Consider the following 14,874-nt stretch of genomic DNA (forward strand, 5'->3'; position numbering starts at 1 on the left):
CAGCTCCTCTTGCTGTAAAGGTACAATCTTCCTCTGCGCATTCAGGCTTTGAAGAGAGCCAGTGAGGATGCCAAAGAGATGGTCTCCAGCTGCTGTCTAGTGGGTATTCGATGGAGATTCTCTCATGTCACCAATTCAAAGCACACAGTGGCAAACAGAAGTTGCTGCCTGACATCAGATGCCCAAAGTGGAAGGACACACTGCCCAGCACCAACAGACCCAGTCATCCAGGCTCTGAGAGGAAAGTCTCTCTTCTTTCATCCCTCAGTTCCCTTAAAAGGCCTCCTGAAATGTAAAAATCTAGCTACAAATTTCATTTCATCAGCGATTCCAATGGCTCTGGAAACTCACCCTGGATTCATCCATGGCCACCGAGAAAAGGAATGCAAGTGCAAACTTACAGGAAGGTTGGTAGGCCATGGTACCCTCTCAGCTACCTTCAGTTTGGGTCCCAGTGCTTCCTCAAATAAAAAAGGAGTAGATCTAATGCAAAACTTGAAATAAGAGCTGGCAGAGGAGGAGCTCCTCCACTCCAGCTGTGGGAGAGGAGCAGTAACGTTCATGCTCAGGCGTTAGTGTTCTCACCCACTGCTGGGTCTGAACCTCTGGCATCAGGCAGCAACCTCACCCAGCACAGACACACCCTCAGACCCACGGCTCAGACCCACCCCTCCCTGCTCCTCTTCCAGCAGTGACATCACAGGCTTTGCAACAGGGTCTGTGGCACAGGAAATGTTTGGACTTCAGCATTCAAGCTTTCTGAGAAGGGAAAGGAACCGATCCCACCGCTGGCTGCTCTCCAGACCTTGTCTCCTCACCCAAGGGAGGGCAGAGAAGCATCCAGGAGCCAGCCAGGCCACTCTGCCAAGGGGCTGGACTGGAGCTATACAAGGCCATTCAAAAATTGTCCGTAAATCAGTAACACTATCATGGAACACTCCTTGAAAATTTCTCCCTGCGAGGAGACCCGATGTTTTTAGAGCAGAAAAGATGGGGGCTGTTCTGTTGCTGCAGAAGTGATCAAGCCCCAGGGCCAAGCTGAGTGCACACACCCCTTTCCCAAGCACCTCCTGGAATGCCAGCTCCGATCACGGTTAGATTTCTTCTTGCCAAGCACAGGAAGCAGAAAAACAGAGGATTTTTCCAAGAGTCACAGAGAAAAGACTTCTCCAACACCATTTGCTGCCATCAGTGCAGACTCAGTTACTGCAACACCAACCAAAACTCCTGATAACCAGAGTGAAGTCTTCCAAACCAAGGAGGGAAGAGAAGAGACTGGAGCTTCAGCTCCTATTAAGGCGTTTGCATATACATTCCCAACCTGGGTCTTCAAAAAGAGGGGATTTTTGCAAAAAAAGGCATTCTGGGGGGAGGGGAATGGCAAAAACTATGATTGTTGATAATCTCTGTGGAATTATAAATTGCTCATTTAAAAAATATGGTTAAAGGTAAGTGTCATATCTTCCCCTTGCTTGCCAACATGTCCTTTCCATGAGTTCATGTGCTATGTCTTCTGTAGATCGGGGGAAAATGGGCCAGGGGTGGAGGGTCCATCCAGTCCAGAGAGAGTAAATGGGCCATGACTGTTCAGCACTGATGGAAACTAAGAGACAAAATAAAAATAATTAGGGAAGAGGCCATTTTAATCCACTGTTCCTCTCCTACCTGCACGTAGAAGCTCCCCCAGGAAAAAAATAAAAGCACAAATCCAAAACACAACAAATTAAAACCCCCCAAGTTTTCCAACAATCTTCTTGGCTTTCCCCAGGTCATTTACTTTTTGAATGCCACAGACTGTCCTCTATTAAAACCCATGTCTCCAGGAGGCCCCAGTTGTAACCTCCCCACTGAGCACTGCCTACATCCTCAACCAACAAGTGACTATGACACAGGTTGTTGGGAAACCATGGTCTGAATTGTTCCTTGATTAATTATCAGCTATTTATAAAGAAAAACATCCAGTCCATTTTCAGACCTACTTGTTTATTCCCTGTCCTCATGGTACATATAAGCTACTTCCTTCATCTCCATGGAGATGACAGATACAAACCCAAAAGATAAGGAGTTAAATTTTACCCTTTGCCTAAGCAGACTCTGGCAATAGATGTGGTCATTCCAATCCCAAAGTGGAAGGTGAAGGAAGAGCAGGAGGAATCACAACTGAAGGATATTCAGGTTTTTTTTAAAATATAGGGGATTTCTATCTTATATATTCAACACAAATATGTATTAAACAGTAAAGCTGAGAATTTCCAAAGAGAAGACAGCAGAACATAGAGATGATAAAGAACCATGCTACATATTGCCAGGGATCACAATCTTCCTTCTTGCTGGTGGTGGGATTTAATTCATGTCTTTCAACAGAAGAGGCTTAAATGATTAAACCAATCAATACAGCAGCAAAATTCAACTTCCAGGAAAATCTCCACCAGTAAAGTTACAGGGAGGCAAGTCTTACAGGAAGGACAGACCTAAAAAATAAGGAATCTAACTACAGCACAGACTTCTATGACTTTAAAACATTTCTGGAACACCAACATTTACCATGTGGGTAAACACTACAATGAAACGCTCTTGAAATCTAATATAAGGGGTAGAAAACAGAAAGATTCCATTTCTGCATCAGCAATTTGGGCTGATTCCTGCAGGTCTACCAAGGAAGGTCCTGAAAAGCATGAAGAGATTGGCTGAACTTGCAGGGACTTACATGAAAGCGTGTATTAGCACCTTGCAACCTTGCAGGACTGAGAGGAGCAACGGGGCTGAGAGTACTCCAGAAGTGGATACTGGAGAGCAAGGGGCTCGGGGTCAGCAAGATGGGAGTCTGCAAAACACACGAAGCTGGTCAGCTCTGTGAGACCTCACTGGGAGTAACAGAGCCCACGGAAAGCCAGCCACAAACAGCTCAGCCTCCAGCTGTGCAGGGCTGGCTCTGGATTTCAGGAACTCCCATCCTGTCCTTCCGCCTCCTCCCACCTCCTCCACACCCCAGCCCAGCAGCCCAGCAGCAGCCAGCCAGCTCTCCCTCCCCTGGCTCCCCCTTCTCCCAGCTGCTGCCAGACCCACAGGGAACCAGCTCCTCCCACAGCTCAATGGCTTTGGAAAACTCAGCCTGTGAACTTAAAAAGAGCAGACTGTGGGTACACACACGGTCTGGGTGACACCAACAGTGCTAAGCCACAACAAAAGAAGTTTTACATCCAGCTTCTGAACATTCTGGATGTTCCAGGTTCCCTGGCCAAACACTCTGAAGGAGTTGCCAAAAGAGCAACTCCACTTGATTTTTTTTCCTGTCTTCAGCCATTTCAGTTTTCAATCAGCAGTTTCCCTAAGGTTTCACTCTACCTCCCATTTATTACAGGAAAGAGATTAAACATATACAGAACAATTTAACAGCCTAGCTGGATTTGGTTCTCTTCCAAATTTTCCATGAGGCATAAAAGCCTTCCTTTCCCACACAAGGATAACACCAAATCAAGCAGCTGTTCTCACTGCTCTTAAGTCACAACACTCTGCTCTTAAGTGAATGCCTATTCAATCAGGAAAAAGAAAGCTGCTAAACAGACACCTCCGTGGTTCTCTATTTTTAAAGTCTTCCCAGAATCAGCCTGAAGGCTAAGGGCAGGGTTTAGGGTTTTTGAAATAATTCAGTATCCCCCTGGCAAGATTTACAAAGGATCCTGCTGGTGCTGGTTTGGGTTCTGCCTGCACATGTTAACCCTGCACAGACGTGTGCAGTTGGGCACAGTCCAGGGTGGAAGTTAACACTGATGAGGAATAAAATTAACGTTGCATTAAGGAAAATAAATAAAAGGAGTGACACCCTGAGTTTCCAAATTCCAAATACAATCTACTGACTATTCATTTTCCACTTGCTTCCCCTGACTGTTTTAAAATACAACATCAGTGCTATTGTTACTTTCAAAAAAAAAGCCAAACAGGAAGGGATTTAGGTTACCTGAGAGAAAAGTGCTGGAGTAAGGGAAGCAGTTGGGAGAGAAGGACTCAGAATCCCCAGTGGACTTGGATCGCTGCCTGTAATGACCAGAGTAGGAGCCAACTCCAGCCCTTTGGGTTTTTTAGATCTGGAGAGGTGATTGGCAAATTCCTTCTCCAGCACAGAGGAATCCTGCTCTTTGGGCTCTGGGGATTGATGCTGAAGGCTCTGAGCCTGCTCCAGCTGCTGAGAAGCCACGGACTCGATGTCTGTGTCAATGTCCAGGTCAGGATTAGAGCTCAGGGGGGGTGATGGGGGCGTGGAAGGAACTTGCAGAGTGGGAGAGACTGAGGATATGGGGGGAGTTGGCGTGAAGCTGGTGGTTAAGTTTGGCAAAGGTGCTGGAGCTTCAGGGACAGTCAACTTGGGTAGAACAAGGGTCTCTAAGGTCTGGAGAGCTTCTTCCGAGCCCATGGGAAGAGAGGGTGCAGTTGAAGTGGCAGAAGCAGTGGAAGTGGCCGAGACCACTGAAGTGGTAGAGACCAGGGGGACAGGCGAAGGCTTTTTGGAGGGCATGGTGACAAACTTGATGACAGAAGGGGCTGGATCCTGAGCGGGTTTCTTCTCTGTCAGCTTCTCAGCTGGATTCTCAATCTTGATGGACCTGAAGAGTTTTACGCTGGAAGAGTTCAGGGAGTTGAGAGTAAAGGAGGAGTACAGGCCTGAGTGGATGTAGTCATTGCGGCTGGAGGACTTAGCACACGACTGAGACTTCTCCTTCCCACAGTTTTCCACATCCTTTGGAGCACTGCTCACTTCTGCAAACCCAGGCAGGTCAGGGTCTCCTTCTATACGGCCCACAACGAGTGGATCCATGTTTAAAATCTCCGGGTAGGAAACAAACTTGTACACAAACTTCTTACCATTCACTTTTTTAATGATATTCTGTGGGTAAGAAGAACACACGTAGTTAAGGCCTTCTTCAGATCAAATTTCCTCCTGCAAACGGCACCTCAAATAGACTGAGGAATTAGGTGGTCTGTAAACTCCCATCAAAAATTGGGTTTTTTCCTTTTTAACACCACACTGCAGTCTGGCAATTCAGTTATGCTCCCAAAGTATCATTTCCAGAGCTCACAGACAAAACACCAAAAGAGGTGAGCTTAACCTGACATTAAATATCCTAACAGCAGTCTTAAAACTGCCAAGCAATTCTGTGTAACATATATTAAAAGATCAGCTATGAAACAAAAAATACCCATTACCCCCATCAAAGATCACTGACTTGGGTACAGAAGTGTAACCCAACAGCAGAACCTGCAGAGTTAAAGCTGACAGGAGGCAGAATGAAGAGCTAATCCCTCAAATCAAACCACCTTTATTCTTAATAAGATATTAATAAAAGAAAATAGCAGCTGACAAAGTAGCTGAACTAGTCAGCAGGATGTAGGCTAATCAGTTGTTTCAATACCACAAAACAGCATATGTCAAACTCGTTCTGCTCCTGAGTGAAAGGCCACATGCAATATGGATTTAGGAAGATTATTGTACATTTATTACTGCTGAGACCACTCAGTCCAAAGTCAAGGTTTGTGCTATCCAGTAATGAATTCAAGCAACAACCCACCAGCCACAAACCAACAGGTTCTTCGGAAACTGCTTGATTTTTTTGTCTCGTCCATGCAGACAGTAACAGTTGTGGGATAAATGGTTTATTGAGAGGAAGGTCAGACTCCTGCTCTGGGGCTCTAGTTCAGCTTGCTGACACTGCCTGTGTGCTACTGAAAGGCTCTCACAAGCTGCCAGGAGACATCAGCCAAAGAAGAGAAGCATCCTGCTCTGCTGGACTGATGCTGCTGGCCACATCAGAGGTGCAGCTCTGAGTGCATGGAGAAAAAGAAAAGTACTTTGGGCTGCTTCACTGAAAATCCTTCTTTTGATAGCCCCTTCACAGAGACAATTGCAGAAAAGATCTCAAGCTGCTGCAGTATTCACCACCTGAATCATCACAACCATCCTGTTGCTTAAACTGCAGCGTTGAGGATTTTAACCCTTACAAGGGTGAATATCTTTGGAAAGGGGATTAATATTCCAAGACAGGTTCATATCAGCAAAGACACGCATCAAAGAATTGAACATTTTGTACAAAGCTATCCAGAACCTTGTAAAATACCCACCAGGGAGGAAATGCAGCACAATGACAAAGAAAAGCAAACACCAAGCCCCTCTAAACACAAACCAGTGCACCTTACTTAAGCCTGAGAGGCTGAAGCGACACCTATCCCCTTGAAGAGAATGAAAAAGGAAACAAAGCTCCTTAGGCAAATGCTGGTAAGATGGATAAGGATTTGAGGTGGATTTATGGCCTTTGTTACCTTCACATAATAGTATCTGAGAGCACGGCTGAGTTTATCATAGTTCATGCTGGGCTTGTTCTTGCGGATTCCCCAGAGCCTGGCCACCTCCTCTGCCTGCAGCAGCTTGAACTCCCCGTCGTTGGAGGTCCAGCAGATGATATTCTTGTTCTGGGGCTCTTGGAGGAGCTGGAGGAGGAACTGCCACAGGGTGATAGCACTGTCCATAGCAGTAAGCTGAAATTCAGAAAGGCAGGTAAGCAGCAACAGATTAGGAACAGCACATTGTCTGCGTCTCCCTACAAGGGGGTGATGGAGCAGAGATGTTATTTCCAAAGCCAGCAAGAGTAAAAATTATTAGTCACCAGTCGTGAAAGATGTTCCCTGCAGAACAGAGAGGCTGAGAGCCAACTGCTGTCGTCTCCTCCCACATGTCAGTACTTTTCACATGGGTTATATTTAGCCTCATTTAACTAAATCAGGTCACTTTGGGTAAGTTACAGTGAGTCACTCTCCGAAAAAAATAAAATAAATTTCAAAGTTGTTCCATGTTCACCCACTCTGACTTGTCCTGCTTGGAGAAACTGCTCAGGTGCACCCAGGTGAAAGTCAAACCACCCACTCGTCACCTCCTCTCCTGACCTGCACCCACCTCCAACCTCAGCACCTTATAAAACAGAGCAGACCAAGCTCTGCTGAAGCTACGTGCACAACAGCTCCATTCTCCCCCAGTTCCCCTTCCTGCTGCCTCTTTTATCAGCCCCCCCTCAACCCCCAGTCTCCTCTCTTTCCAACCTTTCTGTTCCAGATATCATCCCTCTCTTCCCTCAGAGTAAACATGAAAGTAAACAAAATGATTTCCAGTGCTTCCTTTGCTTTTCTCTTGATTCCTGCCACGTCTCCCCTACGTCAGTCATCTAGGCTGAGGCTTTCTAGTACCTGCCAGGTGACTCCTACACCCCCAGTGTACAACACCTGAAGCTGTTGATGCATGAACTCATCAAGGACAGGCAAGGCAGCAGAGAGGATGGTTTTCCTTGACCACATCTGACTGCATCACTGCCACAGGTATTTTTAAACAGAACGCTTAATAATCCTCTCTGCACAAGGGAAGCAGAAGACATACTGCAAATTAAACCAGATAAAGTTATATTAATTCAGTATCCTGTATGGATTCTCTCATTCCAGATCAGAGCAGCTTCTATTAATGCAGCTCAACCTTCTTCCAATGAAATAAAACCAAATCCAGCCACTCTGGAAGAAGAACCATCAGGATGAATTACACTAGAAACGTTTTGATAGGCACAACTGCTGGATTTTTACACACACACACACACACACAGTCAAACCCCAGCAAAGCCAAACCTAAGGAGTACAGAGGTTTCATCTGGGTGAGTCTGCAGCCCTGTTCACAGGCAGAAGCTCCAACACAGAGGCATCAAGCCCAACTTCAGGACCTACGCCTGTACTGTCTGAAGCCCACGTAGGAAGGGATGAGTTTAAGACTCAGCCAGGGCTGCCAGTTCATCTTCATTACCCAAGCCTTTTATTCCAATCTCGTTACTGCCCAGCACTTATCCAGCCCTATATAAGGAAGAGAACCGTCTACATGTCAGAGCTTCAGAACTCAGCCAGCCCTGTAACAGGATTACTGCTGACAGTTTACAGGACTACACATTTTTATTTAAATGAGTTGCCCTCCGGCAGGTACTTTTTTGGGCAGAGCCCTTTGCATTTAACCTATTTTTAAGAATACCTGCCTAATGGCAAGCTTAGGGATGCTACTGGTGATCGAGCCAGCTAAATTGCAGCAATTACAAGGAACAATCCCAAAATGAAGGACACCCACACCACCTTGTTATGCTGGCCTGAGGTGCTTTCCTCCTTAATTACTGCGTGCACACAACTCCATGCTTGCCCAAGCTAATTGCTCTGTACTCTAAGAAACTATCAGCTGCTGAACGCTGGGCTTTGAGAGCTTCCCACACTGCACCCTGATCCATCTGGGAACTCGGGGCCAGGCAACCACATGAAAACTCTTCCAGGACCTCTCCTGCATCCCCGTTTGGCAGGAAGGTCTCAGCTCTGGCAAGGCAGAGCCCGGGAGCCCATCAGGATGATGCACAGGCACGGGGTGTCGTGCAGACAGAAGGACTTGATTCCACCATTCTGCAGAGCTGTCAAGACCAGGGAGATGTGCTGAGAACGAGCAGGAAAATGAAGCTGAGTGATTATTCCCACGCTACATCACTTTCATCTCCAGCACTTCCCAAGCCCGGGAGCAGCACTGCACCAAACGGTGCTGAGTGATGCAACAGGAGGCAACCAACTGCAGGGTGGCAAAGGCTTTTTGTTCTCCTAAAAGCCTGTGCAGAGTTCATCCCAGAATTTAAATGTGGTGGGTTAACCCTGGCTGAGCACCAGATCCCCACCAAGCCACTCTATACCACCCTCCCCTTTCACTCTCCTTTTTTTGCCCTGCAGAGCACAACAGAAGCAAAGAGAAGAAAACCAAAGTTTTATCCTCCACATCCCATCCCCAGGTGATGTCTGGCTCCTTCCTGGGAAGCAGGGCTCCAAAACATGTAGCAGTTGCTCTGGAGGACCAAAGACTAGCCCCCTGCCCCCCTCTTCCTCCTTTTTACTAGCTTTATAGTTGAGCTGATGCCATGTGGTCTGGGATGTCCCTTTGACCCTTTGGTCAGCTCAGGTCAGCTGTCCTGGCTGTTCCCCCCAAGCTCCTGCCCCCATCCCACTGGGGGGAACGTCAGAAGGACACTGGTGCTGTGTGAGCACTGCTCAGTGGCAGTCACACCATGGGTGTTATCAGCACCCTCCTAAATTCCTCCTGCAACCAGGAGGGCTGCAATGGGAAAATCAGCTCAGCCAGATCCCAGAAGAAAACCAAAGTTTTATCCTCCACATCCCATCCCCAGGTGATGTCTGGCTCCTTCCTGGGAAGCAGGGCTCCAAAACATGTAGCAGTTGCTCTGGAGGACCAAAGACTAGCCCCCTGCCCCCCTCTTCCTCCTTTTTACTAGCTTTATAGTTGAGCTGATGCCATGTGGTCTGGGATGTCCCTTTGATCAGCTCAGGTCAGCTGTCCTGGCTGTTCCCCCCAAGCTCCTGCCCCCATCCCACTGGGGGGAACGTCAGAAGGACACTGGTGCTGTGTGAGCACTGCTCAGTGGCAGTCACACCATGGGTGTTATCAGCACCCTCCTAAATTCCTCCTGCAACCAGGAGGGCTGCAATGGGAAAATCAGCTCAGCCAGATCCCAGCTACTGCTTCATCAGGCTGCTTCCCTTCAGTAGGAAGCACCTTGCCATGATCTTGGGTTTGGAACGACCTGGAGGCACACAACACTGCCAAGACTCTGACAGCACAAATTTCAGCAGTACAGTGACCAAAATGACTGTTGTCATGGGAAGACTCAGGATTTTTTTAAAATCCCCCTTCCCACTGATGAGCTACGTTGTTCTGAGGAGCATTTAGCAAAATAAGAGTTCATGCTGCCTGAACCCCAAATACTGCAGCTTTCCAGCTGGAAGGATCCCTCTCCTGGGAGCACAGTCACAGCCTGTGCTGGAGTTACAGGGATTGGGTCACTGCTGGTGTTCCTGGCATTCACAGGCTGCAGGGCTGTCATCATTCTGTCCATCATCTGGAGGGGACAGAGCACATCCTCAGCACCCTCTGCTTTGGAAAGTCTTGTGTTAGACATCAACATCAGGGTGGAGAATTTTTACTCATCCCTTGGCCTTGGCAGAACAGGAGGAGAGAGCACTTCAGGATCATTGATGGACAGATTATATTGTCTAAGAGACAATGAGTGTCCTTCTTTGTTAAATACCTATTGCACACTAAAGGGAACAATGGAGAGACACCTCAGTGGAACTGGGAACACAGAGGGAAGGCCCAAAAATACCCCTCCAAACTAGTCAAAGCAATAGGGCCACAAGGGGATCTTGCCCCTCCAGAGGCCAGGAATCAGCTGTGACTGGGGAAGTCTAACATGGGGAGACAATAACAGTGGAGACAAGGTTGTGTTATGAATCAAGACACCTCATTTAACTTTTTTTTATTGAAGTTGCTTTGATACAGCATAAGGACACATCAAAGAACAGTTGGTTCTTGGGGAAAAAGCAGAATAAAAGAAAACATCACACAAGATGCAAAACAAAAACCAGTACAGGGGAGGTGAACACTTCTCTTTGTTTCAGAAGAACCAACTAACATGTTAAAAAGGTTCTTCCTTCTTCAGCACCTGGGGCAGAAGGCAGATGATGCTTTTTACGAGCCTTCATCTTGCAGCCACAGGGTCTGAGGGTTCAGGCTCCCTCTTCTATCTACAGTGTGGAACATCTTCAGCTGCCCTGGCACAACCAGCTGCTGGAGAGGCTCCTGTCCTCACCACCACCACTGTCAGGGACACGTCCCCCTCCTGCACTGACACTGGAAGGAATTCAGAAGATCCTCTTGCTCTTTTCACTCAGACATAGAGCAAACCCCACTTTCCTCAGGCCATTAGAGAAACTAAAGAAATCAGGATGAGGATAGGATCCCACTGTCCTGCTCTACACTAACAACAGTGGGACGTCACTTTTCTCATGATTTGGAAGCTGCATTTCAACTTCTCTCCATGAAAAGGCACCAAACTCCCAGCACAGCTCCCCGTCAGCACAAAAAGCCCACTACTTTGATTGCTTTTTCTCCAAGATGAATACACCAATAATTACAAGCACGCCACTGCAAAGCAGCTTTTTGCTGAAGGTTATTTTCCTTCTAAGAGTCCAAGGAGAAAGGAAAACGCCTCATTTGGAAAGACAATGAGGGAATTAGGCAGAGCAGCAGTGCTGCTGCTTCTGATGAGGGCCTCTCCACTCCTGCACCGTTTGAGCACCAGGAAAAAATAGTTGCTAGAGGCAGAGGGCAGTTATACTTTGTAATGAGCATGCTAAAATAGAGCACTATTATTGTCTTGAGATCTTCTCCGACGCCTACAGATGACCCTTGAAGTGTACTGAGTGGCTGACAGAATTTGGCTGCAGCACTCTGAATACAAGAGCTGCAAACTTGAGCTTTCTCATGTTGCTGCAGCTTCAGTCGAGGCCTTGACTTTACAAAGCCTTGAGTTTACAAGAAAAAAAAACACCCAAAAAAAGCCAGAACACGAGATATGCATCTTTTCTGGTGACTTCTCCTCCTGCATCTGTGTCACAACGTGCCCCACGAGCCCCATCTCTGCTCACAGAGCCCCAAAACTTTGTGTCTCCTGTGGAAGGAGAGTGGGGAGTCACTGGCTGCCAGAGCAGACTGGGGCAACTGTTTAGGAAGTGGCACAGGGTAATTCCTCCCGTGGCCAGCAGCTACACTTACTCCTGCCAAACAGACCCAGGTGGGGTGCTCAGGCCTTGGGGGACACCTCACAAGGCAGCAGATGTAGGGCCAGGGGAGCATCTGCCCCCAGCCCCATCTTCAAGGTCTTCTGGCAGATTTCCTGCGCTTTGACTCAACACCAAGAGCAGCTCAAGTCATCTTCTGCCTCTCAGAAGCATCTGCTGCCTGATGACTTCTGCAGATGGGCTGAATAAAGCAGTTGGGTCCACAGCCTCCTCAGACCACACAGAGGAGCAGGGCACGGTGCAGAGGAAAGGAAGGATGTCACACAGACAGGACAAATCATCCCCACCACGTATTTAAATGGCATGTTAGAGCTGTGCAGGTGTTTACACAGAAGTGACACTTCAAAAGATGACTTTGGAAGCAGCACAGAGCTGAGGGGAACACAGAGGGCAACCCAGAAACCTCTTTTCACATCACAAATGCTTTGTTTTTTTAAAAAAAAAAGAAAAGAGGCAGCAACAGTAACGTGGAGATGGTCTTGGGGACCTCACACTTGGGAGAGTCAGGCACTCAGGTGAGCAGAGCAAGTCCCTGTGCTGCTCCAGGAGAGCTGGACTTGCTGCACCTACAAGATGTGAGCAGTGAAGCTGAACCCAGTGAATTTACTGCACAGAATTATTCCCCTGCTCTCTCAAAAGCTTCAGATGGCCACGGTGTGTGATCAGAAGGAATGTGCAGACAACCCCTGCTCCGTTGTGCAACCCTCCCCTGGACCCAAGGCCTCCAGAGCTGTTCCCAGAACATAAATAACAGAGGAACTTGGGTTGAAGGAGATTTTTTGGAGGTCATGGCCCTCACTCCTTGCTCAAAACAGGGTTAACCTCAAAGTCAAATTGGGTTTTTCAGTGTCTTTGTCCAGGCAACCAACTCACTAAAGAGCACCCCTGTTAGTTTGGTGAAGGGACAAAGAGGTGGAACACTGCTGATGATGTAGCTAATTAAATGATTATCAACACACTACCAAGCTACAACTTCATTAGCACAGCACTTGATACATCCCATTACTAAGAAACCTTTCATAAGATATTTTCAAGCTCCTGGAACTGAGATTCACCCAGATTAGTTTAAGATTTTATCAATTTGGGTTCATTTTAGAAAGACCAAACACCAGCCTCTTCAGGGTGCCCCCATTGGTGGGAAGCCTGCTAAGGGTATTTAGTCCTTTCCCAAAACACACAGAGCACTGCAAAAGTACTTTAATTGCTGTCACTGTCACTTGTTTTGTTGGCTGACAGGTGAATTACCAGTTAAAAGCCTCTTAGGTGTGTAAAATAAGGTTACTATTTACAAGGGATTAAACCAGAGACCCAAACTTCTACCCACAACACCACCTTTAAAAAGTTCCAAACCCTGGCAGCTTTCCAAGTAGTAATTAAATTATACCTTCCCTAATAAACACTAAAATATGACAAGAAAAAAACAAACCCTAGACATGGAAAACTTCTCGTGCTCCCCTCAGCTCTGGCCTTCACTGCACCAAAGGGGTGAGGAAAAGCTGCTGGTTCTGAGGGAGAAGCTGTGGTTGTGGAGGCAGGAAGCTCCCTGGAAGGAAATTCTGGAGGATGTCCTCATGATAAGAGCTGCACCCAGAGTTTTCCTTGCCTAACCCTGCTCCAAGTGTGACTTCTATTTGCTTAAAGCAAACATTGCAACAAATCTGAAGCTCTGGGCTCAAAAATTAAGTTACTCTACATGAAATGAAGGTGTTAATAAATGTTTTGGGGTTTAGGAGCAAACTGTTTTGGCTTTTTAATTCCTATCTGAGAAATAAGTGTTTCCTTTTCTTGGTATTTTCTAGTCTTCCCCATTTTTCTCTATTGGCAAAAAGCAACAGAGGACGAGCCAGTAGAAGAGTGGTGTCAGGATTCCCACCAGAGTTATGGCTGGAGCCTCCAAGGGGTAGAAGCAGAGGAGCCAAACAACTTTTGGGGTGTTTTGGATCTCAACAGAGACAACGGTGCCCTCTTTGATGGTGACATTGAGTCAGGGTGTGCTTGTCCAAACAGTACAAACACTAAACCTGCTTGAGCACGGGCAGCAAGGGGACCTCAACACAGCCCAGGTAACTCCTCCAGCTCCAACCCCTCCGAGCCTCCACCCCTGGCTGAGGATGAGCCAGTTTTTTGGACAGCAAACCCTGCTTTTCTGTCCTTTGATGAAGAATCTCCCTTTTCTACCTCTCCTTTTACAGCAGAGAGCAGCGAGACCATGGGAAGGTTTAGGAGGAACAGGCAGGACTGTAAATTTCAACCCCAAACACCTTTGATCAGTCCCTCGGCTGGTTCCTGACACTGACACGACTGTTTCTGAGAGAGCCATAAAACCCCTGATTTCCGTGGAAGCTCCTCTGTAAGCAGATTACCCTGGGTCCCTCCTGATCTGCCACACGGGCTGAGGGGAATGTTTACCAACAGCAGATTAAATTGGCTCCAGCGGGCACAGCACGGCTGCTGAAAGTGAGAGTAAAGGGGTCAGGTCCCTGCACCAGGCTCCGGAGCAAACCCTGAACAAAAGGTTAAACGTTTCCTGTCGATCCAAACTCTGTGATGAAAAGGAAGTCGCATTGAAGCTGGAAAAGGTTTCCTTTAATGATGTTTAGAATACACTCAGCCCCGTTGCTATGACGATGGAACAACTATTCTCTCCAAACAGGCGCTAAGACCCTAAAAATAAACAGGCCGACCAAAATCACGAAGGCTCAGCTCCGTCAGGAGGGCTGAGCCTGGTGCAGGGCTCGTGTTTGTTCCGAAGAGGATGAAGATAAAGAAATGCTAATGACTAGATTCTGCCCCCACTGAGCAGAGCGCTCGCCTACAAAGCCATTCCTGCATTTCTCAGGAGCTGCTGCTTAAAAACACCACCACCACCCGAGCCAGAGCGCTGGATTCCAGCCCCCTCAGGCTGTGGCACAGCGGGGATTGTTAGAAGTTTGTCTGTGAAATGAAGGTAAGCGCTGTGGAGGGAACGCACAGGGACACGTATCTACCTGCGTGGATGTGTAGATGTGCATACAAAACAAGAAGAGTGTAAGAGCATGTATTTGCATACTTTCTCCATGGGCTCACTGCTTGATGTGGGCAGGCAGCCACCCCTCGCACAAAGAGAGGAGCGCACGAGTGTTAAAAAAGAGAAAAAAACAACAGTGGAGTCGGGAGGGGAGGGGGGAAAACCCCCGA

General features: G+C 47.4%; 1 protein-coding gene across 3 annotated transcripts; it reads right to left on the reverse strand.

Moving 5' to 3' along the window:
- Positions 1-1,504: 1,504 nt before the first annotated feature.
- ELK4 (ELK4, ETS-domain protein (SRF accessory protein 1)) lies at positions 1,505-6,522 on the reverse strand. Of its 3 annotated transcripts, none has more exons than XM_008943561.1 (5): positions 6,313-6,522; positions 4,481-4,882; positions 3,959-4,360; positions 2,708-2,824; positions 1,505-1,603 (listed from the first exon to the last, which is right to left on the reverse strand). In XM_008943561.1, exons 1-5 carry the CDS (start codon positions 6,517-6,519, stop codon positions 1,505-1,507), a joined length of 1,227 nt encoding a protein of 408 aa, XP_008941809.1. In that variant the 5' UTR covers positions 6,520-6,522. The 3 variants fall into 3 exon arrangements, with proteins under 3 accessions (XP_008941809.1, XP_008941808.1, XP_008941807.1); XM_008943560.1 differs by having other exon boundaries at positions 3,959-4,387; XM_008943559.1 differs by having other exon boundaries at positions 3,959-4,882.
- Positions 6,523-14,874: the final 8,352 nt, after the last annotated feature.

Source organism: Merops nubicus, unplaced genomic scaffold (assembly GCF_000691845.1).
Source record: "Merops nubicus isolate BGI_N331 unplaced genomic scaffold, ASM69184v1 scaffold27647, whole genome shotgun sequence".
Lineage (NCBI taxonomy): Eukaryota > Metazoa > Chordata > Aves > Coraciiformes > Meropidae > Merops > Merops nubicus.